Source organism: Salmo trutta, chromosome 35, assembly GCF_901001165.1.
Source record: "Salmo trutta chromosome 35, fSalTru1.1, whole genome shotgun sequence".
In the NCBI taxonomy this organism is placed as follows: domain Eukaryota; kingdom Metazoa; phylum Chordata; class Actinopteri; order Salmoniformes; family Salmonidae; genus Salmo; species Salmo trutta.
The window spans coordinates 41374708-41397938 of record NC_042991.1 but is presented as its reverse complement, the minus strand read 5'-3'; the positions used below and the strand labels follow the sequence as shown (position 1 = coordinate 41397938).

Here is a 23231-nt window from a genome sequence, read left to right as displayed (position 1 = left end):
CACAGTCACCACAACAAAAGTCACCACCACACAGTCACCAACACAGTCACCACCAAACAGTCACCACCACACAGTCACCACCACACAGTCACCACCAAACAGTCACCACCAAACAGTCAAACAGTCACCACCACACAGTCACCACCACACAGTCACCACCACACAGTCACCACCCAACAGTCACCACACCACAGTCACCACCACACAATCACCACCAAACAGTCACCACCACACAGTCAAACAGTCACCACCACACAGTCACCACACAGTCACCACCACACAGTCACCACCACACAGCCACCACCAAACAGTCACCACATAGTCACCACCACACAGTCACCACCACCACAGTCACCACCACACAGTCACCACCACACAGTCACCACCAAACAGTCAAACAGTCACCACCACACAGTCACCACCACACAGTCACCACCAAACAGTCACCACCAAACAGTCACCACCAAACAGTCACCACCACACAGTCAAAAAGTCACCACCACACAGTCACCACACAGTCACCACCACACAGTCACCACCAAACAGTCACCACATAGTCACCACCACACAGTCACCACCACACAGTCACCACCACACAGTCACCACCAAACAGTCACCACCAAACAGTCACCACCACACAGTCAAACAGTCACCACCACACAGTCACCACACAGTCACCACCACACAGTCACCACCACACAGTCACCACCAAACAGTCACCACATAGTCACCACCACACAGTCACCACCAAACAGTCACCACCAAACAGTCACCACCAAACAGTCACCACCACACAGTCAAACAGTCACCACCACACAGTCACCACACAGTCACCCCCACACAGTCACCACCACACAGTCACCACCAAACAGTCACCACACAGTCACCACCACACAGTCACCACCACACAGTCACCACCAAACAGTCACCACATAGTCACCACCACACAGTCACCACCACACAGTCACCACCACACATTCACCACCAAACAGTCACCACATAGTCACCACTACACAGTCACCACCACACATTCACCACCACAGTCACCACCACACAGTCACCACCACAGTCACCACATAGTTATAGTAAAACAGTTACAACATATTCATACAAGCAGTGAGCTTTAGACCAACGATACAGTTACCATAGCGATCCCACCCAACACAGGGTCAACCTGGGGTCAACACAGGTTCAGCAGCCTAAACACACTTTGTTCTAAGGGTTCAGCAGCCTAAACACACTCTGTTCTAATGGTTCAGCAGCCTAAACACACTCTGTTCTAACAGTTCAGCAGCCTAAACACACCCTGGGTGTTCTAACGGTTCAGCAGCCTAAACACACTCTGTTCTAACGGTTCAGCAGCCTAAACACACTCTGGGTGTTCTACCGGTTCAGCAGCCTAAACACACTCTGTTCTAACGGTTCATCAGCCTAAACACACCCTGGGTGTTCTAACGGTTCAGCAGCCTAAACACACTCTGTTCTAACGGTTCAGCAGCCTAAACACACCCTGGGTGTTCTAACGGTTCAGCAGCCTAAACACACCCTGTTCTAACGGTTCAGCAGCCTAAACACACTCTGTTCTAACGGTTCAGCAGCCTAAACACACTCTGTTCTAATGGTTCAGCAGCCTAAACACACTCTGTTCTAACGGTTCAGCAGCCTAAACACACTCTGTTCTAACGGTTCAGCAGCCTAAACACACCCTGGGTGTTCTAACGGTTCAGCAGCCTAAACACACCCTGGGTGTTCTAACGGTTCAGCAGCCTAAACACACCCTGGGTGTTCTAACGGTTCAGCAGCCTAAACACACCCTGGGTGTTCCACCGGTTCAGCAGCCTAAACACACCCTGGGTGTTCTAACGGTTCAGCAGCCTAAACACACCCTGGGTGTTCTAACGGTTCAGCAGCCTAAACACACTCTGTTCTAACGGTTCAGCAGCCTAAACACACCCTGGGTGTTCTAACGGTTCAGCAGCCTAAACACACCCTGGGTGCTCTACCGGTTCAGCAGCCTAAACACACTCTGTTCTAACGGTTCAGCAGCCTAAACACAATCTGTTCTAACGGTTCAGCAGCCTAAACACACCCTGGGTGTTCTAACGGTTCAGCAGCCTAAACACACCCTGGGTGCTCTAACGGTTCAGCAGCCTAAACACACTCTGGGTGTTCTAACGGTTCAGCAGCCTAAACAAACTCTGGGTGTTCTACCGGTTCAGCAGCCTAAACACACTCTGGGTGTTCTACCGGTTCAGCAGCCTAAACACACTCTGGGTGTTCTACCGGTTCAGCGGCCTAAACACACCCTGGGTGTTCTACCGGTTCAGCAGCCTAAACACACCCTGTTCTAACGGTTCAGCAGCCTAAACACACTCTGGGTGTTCTACCGGTTCAGCAGCCTAAACACACTCTGTTCTAACGGTTCAGCAGCCTAAACACACTCTGGGTGTTCTAACGGTTCAGCAGCCTAAACACACTCTGGGTGTTCTAACGGTTCAGCAGCCTAAACACACTCTGTTCTTACTGTGAAGACGCGCCGTCCAGTTCGGTCGAAGGTGACGCAGTAGACAGAGGACAGATGTCCCAGAATCCTCTTGTGCATCTTCATGTGTGAGTAGACCGCAGTGGGGAGGAGCTGACCCAGTCGGTACGAACCAATCAGACGACGGCCGTGACCTGTCTCCACTACACACACACACACACACACACACACACACACACACACACACACACACACACACAACGTTGTCAGTACCAGCATAATACCATACTAATGTCATTAACTGGTTACCTTACAATATTATAATTCTGTTAAGGAAGAAGAAGAAAAACAGGAGAACTGAATTAACAGAGACTCCGCAGCCCTGACCTTTAGCTGGGTCTGAATGGAGACCAGAGACTCCGCAGCCCTGACCTTTAGCTGGGTCTGAATGGAGACCAGAGACTCCGCAGCCCTGACCTTTAGCTGGGTCTGAATGGAGACCAGAGACTCTGCAGCCCTGACCTTTAGCTGGGTCGTATAGGAGACCAGAGACTCTGCAGCCCTGACCTTTAGCTGGGTCATATAGGAGACCAGAGACTCTGCAGCCCTGACCTTTAGCTGGGTCTGAATGGAGACCAGAGTCTCTGCAGCCCTGACCTTTAGCTGGGTCTGAATGGAGACCAGAGACTCTGCAGCCCTGACCTTTAGCTGCGTCTGAATGGAGACCAGAGACTCTGCAGCCCTGACCTTTAGCTGGGTCTGAATGGAGACCAGAGACTCTGCAGCCCTGACCTTTAGCTGGGTCTGAATGGAGACCAGAGACTCCGCAGCCCTGACCTTTAGCTGGGTCTGAATGGAGACCAGAGTCTCTGCAGCCCTGACCTTTAGCTGCGTCTGAATGGAGACCAGAGACTCTGCAGCCCTGACCTTTAGCTGCGTCTGAATGGAGACCAGAGACTCTGCAGCCCTGACCTTTAGCTGGGTCGTATAGGAGACCAGAGACTCCGCAGCCCTGACCTTTAGCTGGGTCTGAATGGAGACCAGAGTCTCTGCAGCCCTGACCTTTAGCTGGGTCTGAATGGAGACCAGAGACTCTGCAGCCCTGACCTTTAGCTGCGTCTGAATGGAGACCAGAGACTCTGCAGCCCTGACCTTTAGCTGGGTCTGAATGGAGACCAGAGACTCTGCAGCCCTGACCTTTAGCTGGGTCGTATAGGAGACCAGAGACTCTGCAGCCCTGACCTTTAGCTGGGTCTGAATGGAGACCAGAGACTCCGCAGCCCTGACCTTTAGCTGGGTCTGAATGGAGACCAGAGTCTCTGCAGCCCTGACCTTTAGCTGCGTCTGAATGGAGACCAGAGACTCTGCAGCCCTGACCTTTAGCTGGGTCTGAATGGAGACCAGAGACTCTGCAGCCCTGACCTTTAGCTGGGTCTGAATGGAGACCAGAGACTCTGCAGCCCTGACCTTTAGCTGGGTCATATAGGAGACCAGAGACTCTGCAGCCCTGACCTTTAGCTGGGTCTGAATGGAGACCAGACTCTGCAGCCCTGACCTTTAGCTGGGTCTGAATGGAGACCAGAGACTCTGCAGCCCTGACCTTTAGCTGGGTCGTATAGGAGACCAGACACTCTGCAGCCCTGACCTTTAGCTGGGTCTGAATGGAGACCAGAGACTCTGCAGCCCTGCCCTTTAGCTGGGTCGTATAGGAGACCAGAGACTCTGCAGCCCTGACCTTTAGCTGGGTCTGAATGGAGACCAGAGACTCTGCAGCCCCGACCTTTAGCTGGGTCATATAGGAGACCAGAGACTCTGCAGCCCTGACCTTTAGCTGGGTCTGAATGGAGACCAGACTCTGCAGCCCTGACCTTTAGCTGGGTCTGAATGGAGACCAGAGACTCTGCAGCCCTGACCTTTAGCTGGGTCTGAATGGAGACCAGAGACTCTGCAGCCCTGACCTTTAGCTGGGTCTGAATGGAGACCAGAGACTCTGCAGCCCTGACCTTTAGCTGGGTCGTATAGGAGACCAGAGACTCTGCAGCCCTGACCTTTAGCTGGGTCTGAATGGAGACCAGAGTCTCTGCAGCCCTGACCTTTAGCTGGGTCGTATAGGAGACCAGAGACTCTGCAGCCCTGACCTTTAGCTGGGTCTGAATGGAGACCAGACTCTGCAGCCCTGACCTTTAGCTGGGTCTGAATGGAGACCAGAGACTCTGCAGCCCTGACCTTTAGCTGGGTCTGAATGGAGACCAGAGACTCTGCAGCCCTGACCTTTAGCTGGGTCGTGTAGGAGACCAGAGACTCTGCAGCCCTGACCTTTAGCTGGGTCTGAATGGAGACCAGAGACTCTGCAGCCCCGACCTTTAGCTGGGTCATATAGGAGACCAGAGACTCTGCAGCCCTGACCTTTAGCTGGGTCTGAATGGAGACCAGACTCTGCAGCCCTGACCTTTAGCTGGGTCTGAATGGAGACCAGAGACTCTGCAGCCCTGACCTTTAGCTGGGTCTGAATGGAGACCAGAGACTCTGCAGCCCTGACCTTTAGCTGGGTCTGAATGGAGACCAGAGACTCTGCAGCCCTGACCTTTAGCTGGGTCGTATAGGAGACCAGAGACTCTGCAGCCCTGACCTTTAGCTGGGTCTGAATGGAGACCAGAGTCTCTGCAGCCCTGACCTTTAGCTGGGTCGTATAGGAGACCAGAGACTCTGCAGCCCTGACCTTTAGCTGGGTCTGAATGGAGACCAGACTCTGCAGCCCTGACCTTTAGCTGGGTCTGAATGGAGACCAGAGACTCTGCAGCCCTGACCTTTAGCTGGGTCTGAATGGAGACCAGAGACTCTGCAGCCCTGACCTTTAGCTGGGTCGTATAGGAGACCAGAGACTCTGCAGCCCTGACCTTTAGCTGGGTCTGAATGGAGACCAGAGACTCTGCAGCCCTGACAGTGACCGGAAGTGTGTTCCACATACATGTCCACATTCATGTCATTATATGTAGGCTATGTTCTATTCTGTTATTCTCCCCAACAGAACATACAAACTGAAGTAACATATACCATCAACTACATTACACAACATTTAACCAATCAGAGGATACCTACCAATGCTGGGCGGGCTCCCGTAGATGATTGGCGGCTCAGGGGGCCTACCACAGTGCAGTGCTGCCAGGGCCAAACCCTTCCACACCACATGCTTACAGCCTGCAGGAAAGAGAAGAAAAAACACACACACACACACGTTAAACAAATATGCTCAACACACACACACACACACACAAACACATATTAACACACAATAGAAACACGTTAAATACACACACACTCATTAAATATACAAACACACACACATACGCACACGTTAAACACAAAAAACACATTAAACACACACACACACACACACATTAAAAACAATTGTTTTGGGGGGGCAGCTAAAAAAAAGATCAAAGGTTACTAAAGCAGAACAATGGTGAGAACCCAGGAGGCTACATATGTACGATGGTGAGAAGCTGCTCCCTCTGCACCGAACCAAACGCACCCAGTAGGCTACATATGTACGATGGTGAGAAGCTGCTCCCTCTGCACCGAACCAAACGCACCCAGTAGGCTACATATGTACGATGGTGAGAAGCTGCTCCCTCTGCACCGAACCAAACGCACCCAGGAGGCTACATATGTACGATGGTGAGAAGCTGCTCCCTCTGCACCGAACCAAACGCACCCAGTAGGCTACATATGTACGATGGTGAGAAGCTGCTCCCTCTGCACCGAACCAAACGCACCCAGTAGGCTACATATGTACGATGGTGAGAAGCTGCTCCCTCTGCACCGAACCAAACGCACCCAGTAGGCTACATATGTACGATGGTGAGAAGCTGCTCCCTCTGCACCGAACCAAACGCACCCAGTAGGCTACATATGTACGATGGTGAGAAGCTGCTCCCTCTGCACCGAACCAAACGCACCCAGGAGGCTACATATGTACGATGGGGAGAAGCTGCTCCCTCTGCACCGAACCAAACGCACCCAGGAGGCTACATATGTACGATGGTGAGAAGCTGCTCCCTCTGCACCGAACCAAACGCACCCAGTAGGCTACATATGTACGATGGTGAGAAGCTGCTCCCGCTGCACCAAACCAAACGCACCCAGTAGGCTACATATGTACGATGGTGAGAAGCTGCTCCCTCTGCACCGAACCAAACGCACCCAGTAGGCTACATATGTACGATGGGGAGAAGCTGCACCGAACCAAACGCACCCAGAAGACTATATACAGTTGAAGTCAGAAGTTTACAAACACCTTAGCCAAATACATTTAAACTCAGTTTTTCACAATTCCTGACATTTAATCCTATTAAAAATTCCCTGTCTAAGGTCAGTTAGGATCACCACTTTCTTTTAAGAATGTGAAATGTACACTCAATTAGTATTTGGTAGCATTGCCTTTAAATTGTTTAACGTGGGTCAAACGTTTCGGGTAGCCTTCCACAAGCTTCCCACAATAAGTTGGGTGAATTTTGGCCCATTCCTCCTGACAGAGCTGGTGTAACTGAGTCAGGTTTGTAGGCCTCCTTGCTCGCACACACTTTTTCAGTTCTGCCCACAAATTTTCTACAGGATTGAGGTCAGGGCTTTGTGATGGCCACTCCAGTACCTTGACTTTGTTGTCCTTAAGCCATTATGCCACAACCTTGGAAGTATGCATGGGGTCATTGTCCATTTGGAAGACGCATTTGCGACTAAACTTTAACTTCCTGACTGATGTCTTGAGATGTTGCTTCAATATATCCACATAATTTTTCTTTCTCATGATGCCATCTATTTTGTGAAGTGCACCAGTCCCTCCTGCAGCAAAGCACCCCCACAACATGATGCTGCGTGTGCAAGCAAGGAGGCCTACAAACCTGACTCAGTTACACTAGCTCTGTCAGGAGGAATGGGCCAAAATTCACCCAACTTATTGTGGGAAGCTTGTGGAAGGCTACCTGAAACATTTAACCCAAATTAAACAATTTAAAGGCAATGCTACCAAATACTAATTGAGTGTATGTAAACTTCTGACCCACTGGGAATGTGATGAAAGAAATAAAAGCTGAAATAAATCATTCTCTCTATTATTATTCTGACATTTCACATTCTTAAAATGAAGTGGTTGATCCTAACTGACCTAAGAAAGGTGATTTTTACTGGGATTAAATGTCAGGAATTGAGAAAAACTGAGTTTAAATGTATTTGGCTAAGGTGTATGTAAACTTCCTACTTCAACTGTATGTACCCAGTAGGCTATATATGTACCTAGCAGGCTATATATGTACCCAGTAGGATATATATGTACCTAGCAGGCTATATATGTACCCAGCAGGCTATATATGTACCCAGTAGGATATATATGTACCTAGCAGCGTATATATGTACCTAGCAGGCTATATATGTACCCAGCAGGCTATATATGTACCTAGCAGGCTATATATGTACCTAGCAGGCTATAGCCTACTCTTTTGCCTTGCGCAAAAGTTGGTGATGCAGAAATGTGAGACCACGTGTGGCTGTTTTATGAAAATCTAGGAATATTTGCAGAAGGAAACATTTCAGTGGTTCACCAATCAGGGCCTTGATCAGGGCCTTGTCCCCTGGACAAACCAGGAACTAGACAAAACCAACCAGGGGACCAAGACACAATGTCCCAAAAACATTCCAAAACTGTCCTCGGGGACGTCCACGGGACCAACCGGGAAATAGACAAATCCTCCAGGGGACCATGACACAATGTCCTGACGACTTTAAGCGGCCATTTTGTGACGTCCAAGATTATCCTAACGACTCATTATCTTTAGCAGGGTATGTCATGTGATTACAGTACTGACTCTTATTGGTGCGTAGCAGGCTAACATGTCATGTGATTACAGTACTGACTCTTATTGGTGCGTAGCAGGCTAACATGTCATGTGATTACAGTACTGACTCTTATTGGTGCGTAGCAGGCTAACATGTCATGTGATTACAGTACTGACTCTTATTGGTGCGTAGCAGGCTAACATGTCATGTGATTACAGTACTGACTCTTATTGGTGCGTAGCAGGCTAACATGTCATGTGATTACAGTACTGACTCTTATTGGTGCGTAGCAGGCTAACATGTCATGTGATTACAATACTGACTCTTATTGGTGCGTAGCAGGCCAACATGTCATGTGATTACAATACTGACTGTTATTGGTGCGTAGCAGGCTAACATGTCATGTGATTACAGTACTGACTCTTATTGGTGCGTAGCAGGCTAACATGTCATGTGATTACAGTACTGACTCTTATTGGTGCGTAGCAGGCTAACATGTCATGTGATTACAGTACTGACTCTTATTGGTGCGTAGCAGGCTAACATGTCATGTGATTACAATACTGACTCTTATTGGTGCGTAGCAGGCCAACATGTCATGTGATTACAATACTGACTGTTATTGGTGCGTAGCAGGCTAACATGTCATGTGATTACAATACTGACTGTTATTGGTGCGTAGCAGGCTAACATGTCATGTGATTACAATACTGACTGTTATTGGTGCGTAGCAGGCTCTGTCGCCCCGCCCCCAGCAGACTGTGTATCCCGGGGACGCTGGCAGGAACCTCCTTCTCCAGAAGAGGACACACTCTCTGGCACACCTGTAGCAGGTGGTCCGGACTGATGTGACCATACAGCTTCACCTGCACACACACACACACACACACACACACACACACACACACACACACACACACACACACACACACACACACACACACACACACACACACACACAATTCAGGTAATGGATAACAGCTGACCAGCCATTACAACAGTAAGGTCAGTATGACTACAGTATTCCCTATTCTCCATTAGAGGTCGACCGATTAATCGGAATGGCCGATTAATTAGGGCCGATTTCAAGTTTTCATAACAATCGGAAATCGGTATTTTTGGACGCCGACTGGGCCGATTTTTTATTTTTTTTAGACCTTTATTTAACTAGGCAAGTCAGTTAAGAGCATATTCTTATTTTCAATGACGCCTAGGAACGGTGGGTTAACTGCCTTTCAGGGGCAGAACGACAGATTTTTACCTTGTCAGCTCAGGGATTCAATCTTGCAACCTTATGGTTAACTAGTCCAACGCTCTAACCACCTGCTTTACATTGCACTCCACGAGGTTACACGAATGCAGTAAGAAGCCAAGGTAAGTTGCTAGCTAGCATTAAAATGATCTTATAAAAAACAATGAATCAATCATAATCATAATCACTAGTTAACTACACATGGTTGATGATATTACTAGTTTATCTAGCCAGTCCTGCGTTGCATATAGTCGCTTAGGTACACGTTGCTCCAACCATAAACATCAATGCCTTTCTTAAAATCAATACACAGAAGTATATATTTTTAAAACCTGCATATTTAGCTAAAAGAAATCCAGGTTAGCAGGCAATAATAACCAGGTGAAATTCTGTAATTTTGCGTTCATTGCATGCAGTCAGGGTATATGCAACAGTTTGGGCCGCCTGGCTCGTTGCGAACTAATTTGCCAGAATTGTACGTAATTATGACATAACATTGAAGATTGTGCAATGTAACAGGAATAACGTTTTGTTTTCGAGATGATAGTTTCCGGATTCGACCATATTAATGACCTAAGGCTCGTGTTTCTGTGTGTTATTATGTTATAATTAAGTCTATGATTTGATAGAGCAGTCTGACTGAGCGGTGGTAGGCAGCAGGCTCGTAAGCATTCATTCAAAATAGCACTTTCGTGCGTTTTGCCAGCAGCCCTTTGCAATGCATTGCGCTGTTTATGACTTCAAGCCTATCTACTCCTGAGATGAGGCTGGTGTAACCGATGTGAAATGGCTAGCTAGTTAGCCGGGTGCGCGCTAATAGCATTTCAAACGTCACTCGCTCTGAGACTTGGAGTAGTTGTTCCCCTTGCTCTACATACTCTGCTTCGAGGGTGGCTGTTGTCGATGTGTTCCTGGTTCGAGCCCAGGTAGGAGCGAGGAGAGGGACGGAAGCTATACTGTTACACTGGCAATACTAAAGTGCCTATAAGAACATCCAATAGTCAAAGGTATATGAAATACAAATCGTATAAAGAGAAATAGTCCTATAATTCCTATAATAACTACAACCTAAAACATCTTACCTGGGAATATTGAAGACTCATGTTAAAAGGAACCACCAGATTTCATATGTTCTCATGTTCTGAGCAAGGAACTTAAACGTTAGCTTTTTTACATGGCACATACTGCACTTTTACTTTCTTCTCCAACACTTTGTTTTTGCATTATTTAAACCAAATTGAACACGTTTCATTATTTTATTTAGGCTAAATAGATTTTATTGATGTATAATATTAAGTAAAAATAAGTGTTCATTCAGTATTGTTACAATTATTACATTATTACAAATAAATAAATGTTTAAAAAAATCGGCCGATTCATCGGTACCGGCCTTTTTTGGTCCTCCAATAATCGGCATCGGCGTTGAAAAATCATAATCGGTCGACCTCTTTTCTCCATATAATTACATTCAGTACAAATAAAATCAATAAAATTACATTCGGTACAATTACATATCTATCATATGTTGTCCACCGAAAAGTGATCTTCTTAAAATGCCTGGCCTACTTTTCAGATGGCATTCACACACCGAGCCGCTCTGCTGCCCAATTAGAAACACACACACACCCACACCCACACCCACACACACAAACACCACACACACACACACACACACACACACACACACACACACACACACACCAAGCCGCTCTGCTGCCCAATTAGACACACACACACACACACACCACACACACACCACACACACACACACACACACACACACACACACACACACCAAGCCGCTCTGCTGCCCAATTAGACACACACACACACACACACACACACACACACACACACACACACACACACACCAAGCAGCTCTGCTGCCCAATTAGAGACACACACACACACACACACACCAATTAATGAACCTTTAATTGCCTTTAACATGATCTCATTGGTCTGCAGACGTGACCCGTTTAATAAGAACACACTCATAAATAAAGCTATAAGCGAAAATACTCGCCGTGTGGCAGAGGAATGCATGGAGCTGTGTGTGTGGTAGCTAATAAAACCATCATCATCATTATCACTAATATAATAATAATAATAATAATGTTGTTAAGATGGCGCCGAAGAACATGGCTGACGTTTTACATTCTCCCAACCAATTGTGCTATTTTGTTATTTTGTTTTTGCGTTTTGTGTAACTTATTTTTATACTTATTGTGTACATAATGTTGCTGCTACCGTCTCTTATGACCGAAAATAACTTCTGGACATCAGAACAGCGATTACTCACCGCGGACTGGAAGAAGCTTTTTCCTTTAACGAGTCCGAGGAGAAGGAGAAGGATATCCTGCTTTCACTGGAACAGGCCCAGATCCAGGCCTTTTGCGTTAAGAAAAGATGCCCGCAGATCGGGCAGCATTCTGAGAATCCGTAGGCGAGAGAGTAAACTCCCATTGCCTTCCATTCTTCTTGCTAACGTGCAATCACTGGACAATAAAATTGATGACCTACAATTAAGATTATAATACCAACGGGACATAAAAAACTGTAACATCTTATATTTCACCGAGACGTGGCTGAACGAAGAAACGGACAATATAGAGCTGGCGGGATTTTCCATGCACCGGCAGAACAGAGACGCTACGTCTGGTAAGCTACGAGGGGTGGGGGGGTGTGTCTATTTGTCACTAACAGCTGGTGCGCGATGTCTAATATTAAAGAAGTCTGAGGTATTACTCGCCTGAGGTAGAGTACCTCATGATAAGCTGTAGACCACACTATCTACCAAGAGAGTTCTCATCTGTATTATTCGTAGATGTCTATTTACCACCTCAAAGCGATGCTGGCACAAAGACTGCACTCAACCAGCTGTATAAGGCCATAAGCAAAGAAGAAAATGCTCATCCAGAAGCGGCGCTCCTAGTGGCCGGGGACTTTAATGCAGGGAAACTTAAATCAGTTTTACCAGCATGTCACATGTGCAACCAGGGGGGAAAAAATCCTTAGACCACCTCTACTCCAGACACAGAGATGCGTACAAAGCTCTCCCCCGCCCTCCATTTGGCAAATCTGACCATAATTCTATCCTCCTGATTCCTGCTTACAATCAAAAACTAAAGCAGGAAGTACCAGTGACTCGCTCAATACGGAAGTGGTCAGATGACGTGGATGCTAAACTACAGGACTGTTTTGCTGCACAGACTGGAATATGATCCGGGATTCATCCGATGGCATTGAGGAGTACACCACATCAGTCATCGGCTTCATCAATAAGTGCATCGATGACGTCGTCCCCACAGTGACCGTACGTACATATCCAAACCAGAAATCATTGTCACGTCCTGACCAGTAAGGGGTCATTTTGTTATATTAGTTGATCAGGACGTAGCAGGGGTGTGTTTGATTTACGTGTCTTGGGTTTTTGGGTAATGTTCTATGTTGTCTATTTCTATGTTTGAATGTCTATTTAGTCTATTTCTATGTTCAGGTTTGGTTTGGCCTTCAATTGGGAGCAGCTGTTGTTCGTTGCTTCTAATTGGAGGCCATATTTAAGTAGGGGGTTTTCGTCACTGTGTTTGTGGGTAGTTGTTCCGTGTATAGCTGTGTAGCCTTACAGGACTGTTTTCGTCGTTGTTTGTTATTTTTGGTCTAAGTGTTCACGTTTATCCAAATAAAAAGGATGATGAGCACGATACCCGCTGCGACTTGGTACACTTTTTATGACGCACCTGACAGCCATGGATTACAGGCAACATCCACATCAAGCTAAAGGCTAGAGCTGCCACTTTCAAGGAGTGGGAGACTAATCCGGACGCTTATAAGAAATCCCGCTATGCCCTCAGATAAACCATCAAACAAGCAAAGCGTCAATACAGGATTAAGATTGAATCCTACTACACCGGCTCTGACGCTCGTCGGATGTGGCAGGGCTTGAAAACTATTATTGGATTACAAAGGGAAACCCAGACGCGAGCTGCCCAGTGACGCGAGCCTACTAGACGAGTGAAATGCCTTTTATGCTCGCGGCAAGTAACACTGAAACATGCACGAGAGCACCAACTGTTCTGGATGACTGTGTGATAACGCTCTCGGTAGCCAATGTGAACAAAACCTTTAAACAGATCAACATTTACAAAGTCGCTGAGCCAGACGGATTACCAGGACGTGTACTCAAAGCATGCGCGGACCAACTGTCAAGTGTCTTCACTGACATTTTCAACCTCTCCCTGACCGAGTCTGTAATACCTACATGTTTCAAGCAGACCACCATAGTCCTTATGCCCAAGAAAACGAAGGTAACCTGCCTAAATGATTACCGCCCCATGGCACTCACGTCAGTAGCCATGCAACTGGATCCTGGACTTCCTGACGGGCGCCCCCAGGTGGTAAGAGTAGGCAACAACACTTCTGCCACGCTGATTCTTAAAAACTGGGGCCCCTCAGGGGTATGTACTTAGTCCCCTCCTGTATTCCCTGTTCACCCACGACTGCGTGGCCAAACACGACTCCAACACCATCACAAGGTTTGCTGAAGACACAACAGTTGAAGACGTGATCACCGACAACAATGAGACGGCCTATAGAGAGGAGGTCAGAAAACTGGCAGCGTGGTGCCAGGACAACAACCTCTCCCTCAATGTGAGCAAGACTAAGGAGCTGATTGTGGACTACAGGAAAATGCGGGCTGAACAGGCCCCCATTAACATCGACAGGGCTGTAGTGGAGCACCACCGAGAGCATTCTGAACGGTTGCATCACCGCCTGGTATGGCAACTGCTCGGCATCTGACCGTAAGGCGCTACAGAGGGTAGTGTGAACGACTCAGTACATCACTGGGGCAAAGCTTCCTGCCATCCAGGACCTATATAATAGGCGGTGTCAGAGGAAAGCCCATAAAATTGTCAGAGACTTCAGTCACCCAAGTTATAGACTGTTTTCTCTGCTACCTCACGGCAAGCGGTACCGGAACGCCAAGTCAAGGACCAAAAGGCTCCTCAACAGCTTCTACCCCCAAGCCATAAGACTGCTGAACAATTCATAAATCACCACCAGACAATTTATATTGACCTCCCCCCCTTTTGTACACTGCTGCTACTCGCTGCTGTACACTGCTGCCACTTCGCCCCCCACCTACATGTACAGATTACCTCAACTAGCCTGTAGCCCCGCACACTGACTTGGTACCGGTGCCCCCTGTTTATAGCCTCGTTATTGTTATTCTTATTGTGTTACTTTTTATTATTACTTTTTATTTTAGTTTATTTGGTAAATATTTTCTTAACTCTTCTTGAACTGCACTGTTGGTTAAAGGCTTGTAAGTAAGCATGTAATCATGTTTTGTTGTATTCGGCGCATGTGACAAATAAAGTTGGATTTGATTTATCACTAATATCACTATCACCATCATTAGCAATAATATCACTATCATCATTATTATCACTAATATCACTATCATCATTATCACTAATAGCATTATCATCATCATTATCACTAATATCACTATCATCATCATTATCACTAATATCACTATCATCATCATTATCATTACTGGTATCACTAATATCAATATCATTATCATTAATATCACTATCATCATCATTATCACTACTATCATTATCATCATCATTATCACTAATATCACTATCATCATTATCACTAATGGCAATATCATCATCATTATCACTAATATCACTATCATCATCACTAATATCACTATCATCATCATTATCACTAATATCACTATCATCATCATCATCATTATTATTATTATCACTAATATCATCATTATCACTGAAATCACTATCATCATCATTATCATTAATATCACTATCATCATCATTATCACTACTATCACTATCATCATTATCATCATCATTATCACTAATGTCACTATCATCATCATTAGCATCATTATTATCACTGACATCACTATCATCATCATTAGCATCATTATTATTACTGACATCACTATCATCATTAGTATCACTAATATCATCATTATCACTAATATCACTATGAATATTATTAATATCACTATTATCATCATTATCACTAATCTCACTATCATTATCATTTACACTATCATCACTATTATCACAAAAAAAATCACTATCGCCATTATTATTATTATCACTAACATCACTATCATAATTATTATTATCACTAACATCACTATCATCATTATTATTATCACTAATATCACTATCATCATTATTATTATCACTAACATCACTATCATCATTATTATTATCACTAATATCACTATCATCATTATTATTTTCACTAATATCACTATCATCATTATTATTATCACTAACATCACTATCACCATTATTATTATCACTAACATCACTATCATCATTATTATTATCACTAATATCACTATGATCCTTATTATTATCACTAATATCACTATCATCATTATCACTAATATCGCTATTATCCTTATTATTATCACTAATATCACTATCATCATTATCACTAATATCGCTATTATCGGTATCATTATCACTAATATCACTATCATCATTATTATCACTAATATCACCATAATCATTATTATTATTACAAATATCACTAGCATCATTAGCGTCGCAAATACCACTATCATCATTAGTATCACTAATATCATTAGCATCATTATCACTAATATCACTATCATCATCATTATCATTACTATTATCACTAATATCACTATCATTATCACTAATATCACTATCATCATCGTTATCACTAATATTACTATCATCATTATCACTAATATCACTATCATCATCATCATTATCACTAATATCTCTATCATCATCATCATCATTATCACTAATATCACTATCATCATCACTAATAGCATCATCACTAATATCACTATCATTATCACTAATATCACTATCATCATCACTAATATCACTATCATCATTATCACTAATATCACTATCAACATCATCATCACTAAAATCACTATCATCATCATCATCATTATCACTAATATCACTATCATCATTATCACTAATATCACTATCATCATCATTATCACTAATATCACTATCATCATCATTATCACTAATATCACTATAAGCATCATCATTAATAGCATTATCATCATCATCATCACTAATATCACTATCACTATCATCATCATCATCATTATCACTAATATCACTATCATCATTATCACTAATATCACTATCATTATCATTACTATTATCACTAATATCACTATCATTATCACTAATATCGTCATCATTATCACTATTATCACTATCATCACTAATATCATCATCATCATCATTATCACATCATCATTATCACTAATATCACTATCATCATTATTACCATTACTAATATCACTATCATCATTATTACCATTACTATTATCACTATCATCATTATTATTATCACTAATATCACTATCATCATTATTATCACTAATATCACTATCATCATTATAACCATTACTATTATCACTATCATCATTATTATTATCACTAATATCACTATCATCATCATTATCACTAATATCACTATCATCATCATTATCACTATCATCATCATCATTACTATTATCACTAATATCACTATCATCATTATCACTGATATCACTATCATCATTATCACTAAAATCACCATCATCTCTACATTACTATTGTTGTCGTCATGGAATTAATGTTCATAATGACAAAAGACATCTATTAGAGGGGGAAAACATTGACCATCATAATATCATCATGATAATTACCATAATTGTTATTAATATATAAATAATTGTTATTGTTATAAATATATGATCTGTTCTATGTGTTATAGATCTGTCATTGTCATTTAAAGCCAGTCTATGAAGAGGTTGATCTGTTCTATGTGCTCTATTTCTATGATTCCAGTTATTAAGTTATATTTTTTGGTCTATTATTTTAGGTTTTGTACACCAGCTTCAAACAGCTGAAAATACAATATTTTTTGGTTATGGAAAATATATTTCACAGCAGTTTAGATGGTACAATGATTCTATACACTATACTTGCTTGTTTTGTCACATAAACTGAAATGAGGTTAATTATTAGAATTTAAGCAACCAGGAAATGGTGGAGCGATTTCTGCATAGTTCACCTTTAAGAACATGTCGCATCTTAAGATGAAGCAGTGGAGGACTGAGACAGTAGGCCCGGCCAGCCGCATCACAACCCCCGCTCACTGGCGGAGGGAGAAATGGCAGAGCAAGGAGAGGAGGAGGGGGGAGAGTAGACAGACACACTGTCAATATTGTTGTTCTATAAAATGTATAGATTTAGTTTTAGTCGAGTCTGCAAAAGATCATGATGACTGTAGGCTTCTGATGATGTAAAAAAAAAAAATTATAATAAAGCATGTCATAGAAAAAAGGATTTAAAAAAGATTACGGTTATGATAATTTGCCAGAAATATAAAAGTTTTAAAATATCTAAACGCTTGATCTCAAAATTCTAAAATATGTATTCTATTGACATTGATTGGTGTTATTCATGCAGTGCGCATTAGCATTATGTAAAATCACCATGTAATTGACCTAATTAGTCCATTAATTAATAAAGCCATAATAATTAGATTTAAGCTCAATATTACCCCATGTCAACCCTCGTCTCCCCCTCTCCTTCAGTCCTGAGATAAGACACACTCCTCTCTCTCCCCCTCCTGCACACTCTCCTTCTGATAAAACTCTCTTTAAAACGACATTTTTTTATATCCCAGTGCTTTCTGATATGACTGTTTATATATTCTCCTAAAAGCAGTGTTTTACCTCGTCCCGCTGCTTGTGTGTTTTAGCCACACACACACACACAGCAAGGCTCTCTCTGTACAGCAGGAGCTGGGCGCCTTCATCTCGTGTAAAGCTGTGTCGCAGGAGTCCCTCCCCCGCGCGATCCAACGCCACAACACTCATGACGTACCAACATTTCACACACATTTTCACTACTATTTAAATGTTTTGGACATGCCTGTCACCAAACTCTCACCCCAGGGTCCCCGATGGACCAGGACAAGACTCTTTGGTTCCTCTGGGCCCGGTTGGGTTCACGTTTTCTCGGTACAATCCTTTTTTTACTTTTTTTTTTCCTGATTTAAAAATTGCGGGAAATTCAATTTTTATTTTGCTCTCTCTAAAAAAACTTTTTCTCAGTTAGAGAGGAGCCTTACCAAATCTTCGTATCTCCCTGGGTGCTCCTTCCCTGTCCAGTCCCGTCGTGTGGGTAGTAGCTGCAGGAAATGCACAGTTCAGTCCGATCACTAACACTATCAACTCGTCTATTTTGTCTTTTTTTTTAAACATTAAATAAGAAATCTGCTTGAAATCAACATGAGAAAGTGCAGTGAGAGCAGCTTGATGCGAGGCGAGCATAGATACACGACTCACCTCCTTCTCCTCCACCTCCCGGATCAACGTCTGGAAATAGATTTAAAAAAACTCTAAATCACACACCGAGACAAACGTGAGAATAGAATAAATAATGTTAAAATAGCCTCGGACCCACCTCTGCTGCGTTCTGGCACGGTCCAGACTGTAGAAAGCGGGCGATTAGGAAGTAGAGTTCTGTCGGGGCGAGAGAGAGGACGGAGCGGGTTAGCTACAGAGGAGGGCGCCGGAGCGACTGGACACAATTACAACATCTAAATGTCATATATTCTGCTCTCTCTACTCACCAGAATGTAGCTGGGCGATCAGTTTACTGTCTGAATCCATTTTGGATGTTGTTTTTGTGTGTCTGAGGGAGTGTGCCCTATAGCTGTCACTGTTTACCCCGCAGGAAAACACTTCCTCCATTCAGGACCGTAGTACCGCTAAACAGCCAGGCCCGGCCACCATACAAACCCCTCCGCGTTTCAGACAAATAGGCCCTCCGACGGGGCTCAACCCCGAACAACACATCGCCTCGATAACACCTCGATAACTTGTAGTGAGAGTCACTCGGCGGTTTGTATAACACACCGGAGCGACATAAAGACACCGTTAAAGTAGTAAGTATTTATGTGCGTCCCTCGGCCTCCCCTCCTCCTCCTCCTCCTGTAATAACGCAAGCCCCCTGTGCGCAGGACCAGCAAGTAGTGCAGGCTGCTGTAGACACGGGACGTGGAAGGGAGGCAGCGGGAGCAGCAACACGGGAGCAGCAACACTGGAGCAGCAACGCTGGAGCGCAACACGGAACAAGAAGAAGAAGAAGAAGCGTGGCACAGAAAATGGTTGTTACATTGTAACGACGCGACCACTGATTCGATACACTGTTATTATTTACACTGTTTTTTATAAAACTGTTACTAAAGTATCCGATACGCGCAGCTGCTTTATGAACAGTCGCCAGAATCAAGTTAACAACGAGACGTTATCTTACAAACACAGATGCATTTGGAGGAGCGTATTCATTGTGATTGTCGTGTTGCTGTAATATTTTCGACGTGTTTTTTGGGGGGGGGGGGTTGGTTATTTATTCGTGAGAGCTGTGTGGTTTATGATCGTGTGGTTATTGTGTAACTAAACAAGGTGTGTGTGAAACAGCCAGTCCTGTTTCCGCTGGGTTTCTCCTCCATTTGTCTCCGCTGCATGTGGCCCGCGCAGCCCCCCGCTCAGCCCCGCTCCCAGCAGTAAAATGGGGGAAGGGTTGAGGAGGGGGGGATCTACACTAATGAATGAAACCAAAACCTCGTGAGTTACAACAATCCACGTCGAATGGCAGACGGATCATGAAGACAGACATTGATAGAAACATACGGGTTAAATGACTTATGGTTGTATAGCTTGTCTTTACGCCCGACCCTTTAAATATTATTGTTTTGGTATAGGTTAGGTTTTCTTTACGCCTGGTTTTAAAAGTAGCGAGGATCATTAAAAATGCTAAAATATATTTTTTTAAACAATTAAAATAAATACACCATGAAAATACTCCAAACTTTTTGTATTTTTAAAATCCATCAGATATTTACTGAGTAATAAACCATTTTACTGCCATGGACAAATACTGAATGGAGTTCAGGGATTTGGGTGGGAATGCAGGTATTGAGTTTATTGTAAAATGTCACCTTCTCTATTCGTATTCACTCATATATATATATATATATACACATTTTCTAATGGTATCAGGTATTTTTTTGTATAGTATTCAAATAAAATAATACGTGCTTCATTTGCAGAAATACAATGAATGTATGTATTTGCATATGTGAATTAGATGAACATAGAGAGTGGAATCGAGCAGGTCTCGGCCTACCTGCACACACCTGCGCTGTTTAGACTCCCTCATTAATTACTGTTGTCACATTCTGTTGCATAATTTAACAAGTGTATCAATAGCAGTATAACCTGTGTTTGGGGGGGATGAAAGAGTCTCAGGAGTCAAATGAAAGCAATCAAACCAGCGGGAGGTGAGTGAGGAGGGTTTTGCACCCCTCAAACACAGAAAATAGATGTCTATAAAAAATAGATCTTTAGATGGGATTAAAAGGAGGTAGAGCAACAGCCTGTATCTCACTGGGTGTTTGTAGGCTTGTTATCAATCCCGAATTGACCCACTAGTGTTGTGTAACGGTGTTGTAGTGACATTATTCAGACTGAAAGCAGCAGCCGTGTTAGTAATGTAGCGTTTGGTGTCATTGCGTGGTTGCGTTTCGACAGAACTGAAACAGAAACCTATTCAGTCAACTAAACAACAAGTACTGTGCTTTACAATTCCAACTTTATGTGACATTCAACTTTTTTTTCAGTTCGTCCAGATTTTTTTTCCCACTGTGAAATAAGAAACCAGGCTTGCGTCATTAGCGACATCATGGGTGGCCTTTCCACTTCTAGATGTACATAAGCTACATAATTAAGCTATCTGAAACTCCACAAAGCTGTACATGACACAAGTTCACATTTTTTTTTCTTTCCCGTTTTTCAGAGAGAACCACAGGTCCATAATTGGCTAATCAGCGTGACTTGTATTTACATTTTACATAAACAAACTGAAACAAAGTGTTGGAATGCGTTTCCCCAGTACATTAGCCTGTCGGTCCAGCTCTAGCAGAAAGGGTTCTGTTCTAGGACCATAAGGGCTGAGCAGGGCCCAGATCTGTTCCAGGACCATAAGGGCTGAGCAGGGCCCAGATCTGTTCCAGGACCATAAGGGCTGAGCAGGGCCCAGATCTGTTCCAGGACCATAAGGGCTGAGCAGGGCCCAGATCTGTTCCAGGACCATAAGGGCTGAGCAGGGCCCAGATCTGTTCCAGGACCATAAGGGCTGAGCAGGACCCAGATCTGTTCCAGGACCATAAGGGCTGAGCAGGGCCCAGATCTATTCCAGGACCATAAGGGCTGAGCAGGGCCCAGATCTGTTCCAGGACCATAAGGGCTGAGCAGGGCCCAGATCTGTTCCAGGACCATAAGGGCTGAGCAGGGCCCAGATCTGTTCCAGGACCATAAGGGCTGAGCAGGACCCAGATCTGTTCCAGGACCATAAGGGCTGAGCAGGGCCCAGATCTATTCCAGGACCATAAGGGCTGAGCAGGGCCCAGATCTGTTCCAGGACCATAAGGGCTGAGCAGGGCCCAGACCTGTTCCAGGACCATAAGGGCTGAGCAGGGCCCAGATCTGTTCCAGGACCATAAGGGCTGAGCAGGGCCCAGATCTGTTCCAGGACTATAAGGGCTGAGCAGGGCCCAGATCTGTTCCAGGACCATAAGGGCTGAGCAGGGCCCAGATCTGTTGGCTTTCACTCTCTGACCCACATCATTGAGTCTTTAGGGATACATTCTAATAATTATAGACTACAGGAGTAGTTATATAGTATAGTATAGTAGAATGATTGATTATAAATCATCTATTTTTAAATGGTTATTGTGTAATTCTCCAATAATAGTATAACTCTCCAATAAGAGGATGGAGGGGGTAAGAGGATGGAGGGGGTAGGGGGATAGAGGGAAGGAGAGGGTAAGAGGACAGAGGGATGGAGGGGGTAGGGGGATGGAGGGGGATAGAGGGTGATAGAGGGATGAGGGGGTAGGGGGATGGAGGGGGATAGAGGGGGATAGAGGGATGAGGGGGTAGGGGGATGGAGGGGGACAGAGGGATGGAGGGGGTAGGGGGATAGACGGATGAGGGGGTAGGGGGATGGAGGGGGATAGAGGGATGAGGGGGTAGGGGGATAGAGGGATGAGGGAGTAGGGGGATAGACAGATGAGGGGGTAGGGGGATGGAGGGGGACAGAGGGATGGAGGGGGTAGGGGGATAGACGGATGAGGGGGTAGGGGGATGGAGGGGGATAGAGGGATGAGGGGGTAGGGGGATCGAGGGGCTATGGGGATGGAGGGGGTAGGGGGATAGAGGGGGTAAGGGGACGGAGGGATGGAGGGGGATGGAGGGATGGATAGAGTGTATAGGGGTAAATAAGGAGAGAATTGATGAGAGGAATTGATGCTCACCTACCAAGTTAGTTAACTTCACCAACATCATATTGACATGAAGTCACTAACTATGACATGCAGTTAGTTAGATCTGTGTGTTTCAATAGGGTTCATCCAGTTCGACCCGTCACCCTGACCTTTAACCTCTGCCAGTAGCTGTGTTAGCGTGTCTCCACCACCTGGTGGCAGCCTCATTCTGCCCTCCTGACCTCTCTCAGCACCATGATTCACAATGGTTACAGATCAACCAAT

At 44.6% G+C, this 23231-nt stretch overlaps 1 protein-coding gene across 1 annotated transcript in view; it reads right to left on the bottom strand.

Moving 5' to 3' along the window:
- phip (PHIP subunit of CUL4-Ring ligase complex) overlaps window positions 1-19975 on the bottom strand; it is a 116720-nt gene extending 96745 nt beyond the window's left edge. The window contains exons 1-7 of the mRNA XM_029734460.1: window positions 19251-19975; window positions 19082-19140; window positions 18964-18993; window positions 18747-18806; window positions 9030-9180; window positions 5582-5680; window positions 2525-2685 (exon numbers count right to left, since the gene is read on the bottom strand). Of these exons, the coding sequence (XP_029590320.1) occupies window positions 2525-2685; window positions 5582-5680; window positions 9030-9180; window positions 18747-18806; window positions 18964-18993; window positions 19082-19140; window positions 19251-19371 (681 nt within the window). The 5' untranslated portion in view covers window positions 19372-19975. The remainder of the gene's footprint in view (window positions 1-2524; window positions 2686-5581; window positions 5681-9029; window positions 9181-18746; window positions 18807-18963; window positions 18994-19081; window positions 19141-19250) is intronic.
- Window positions 19976-23231: the final 3256 nt, after the last annotated feature.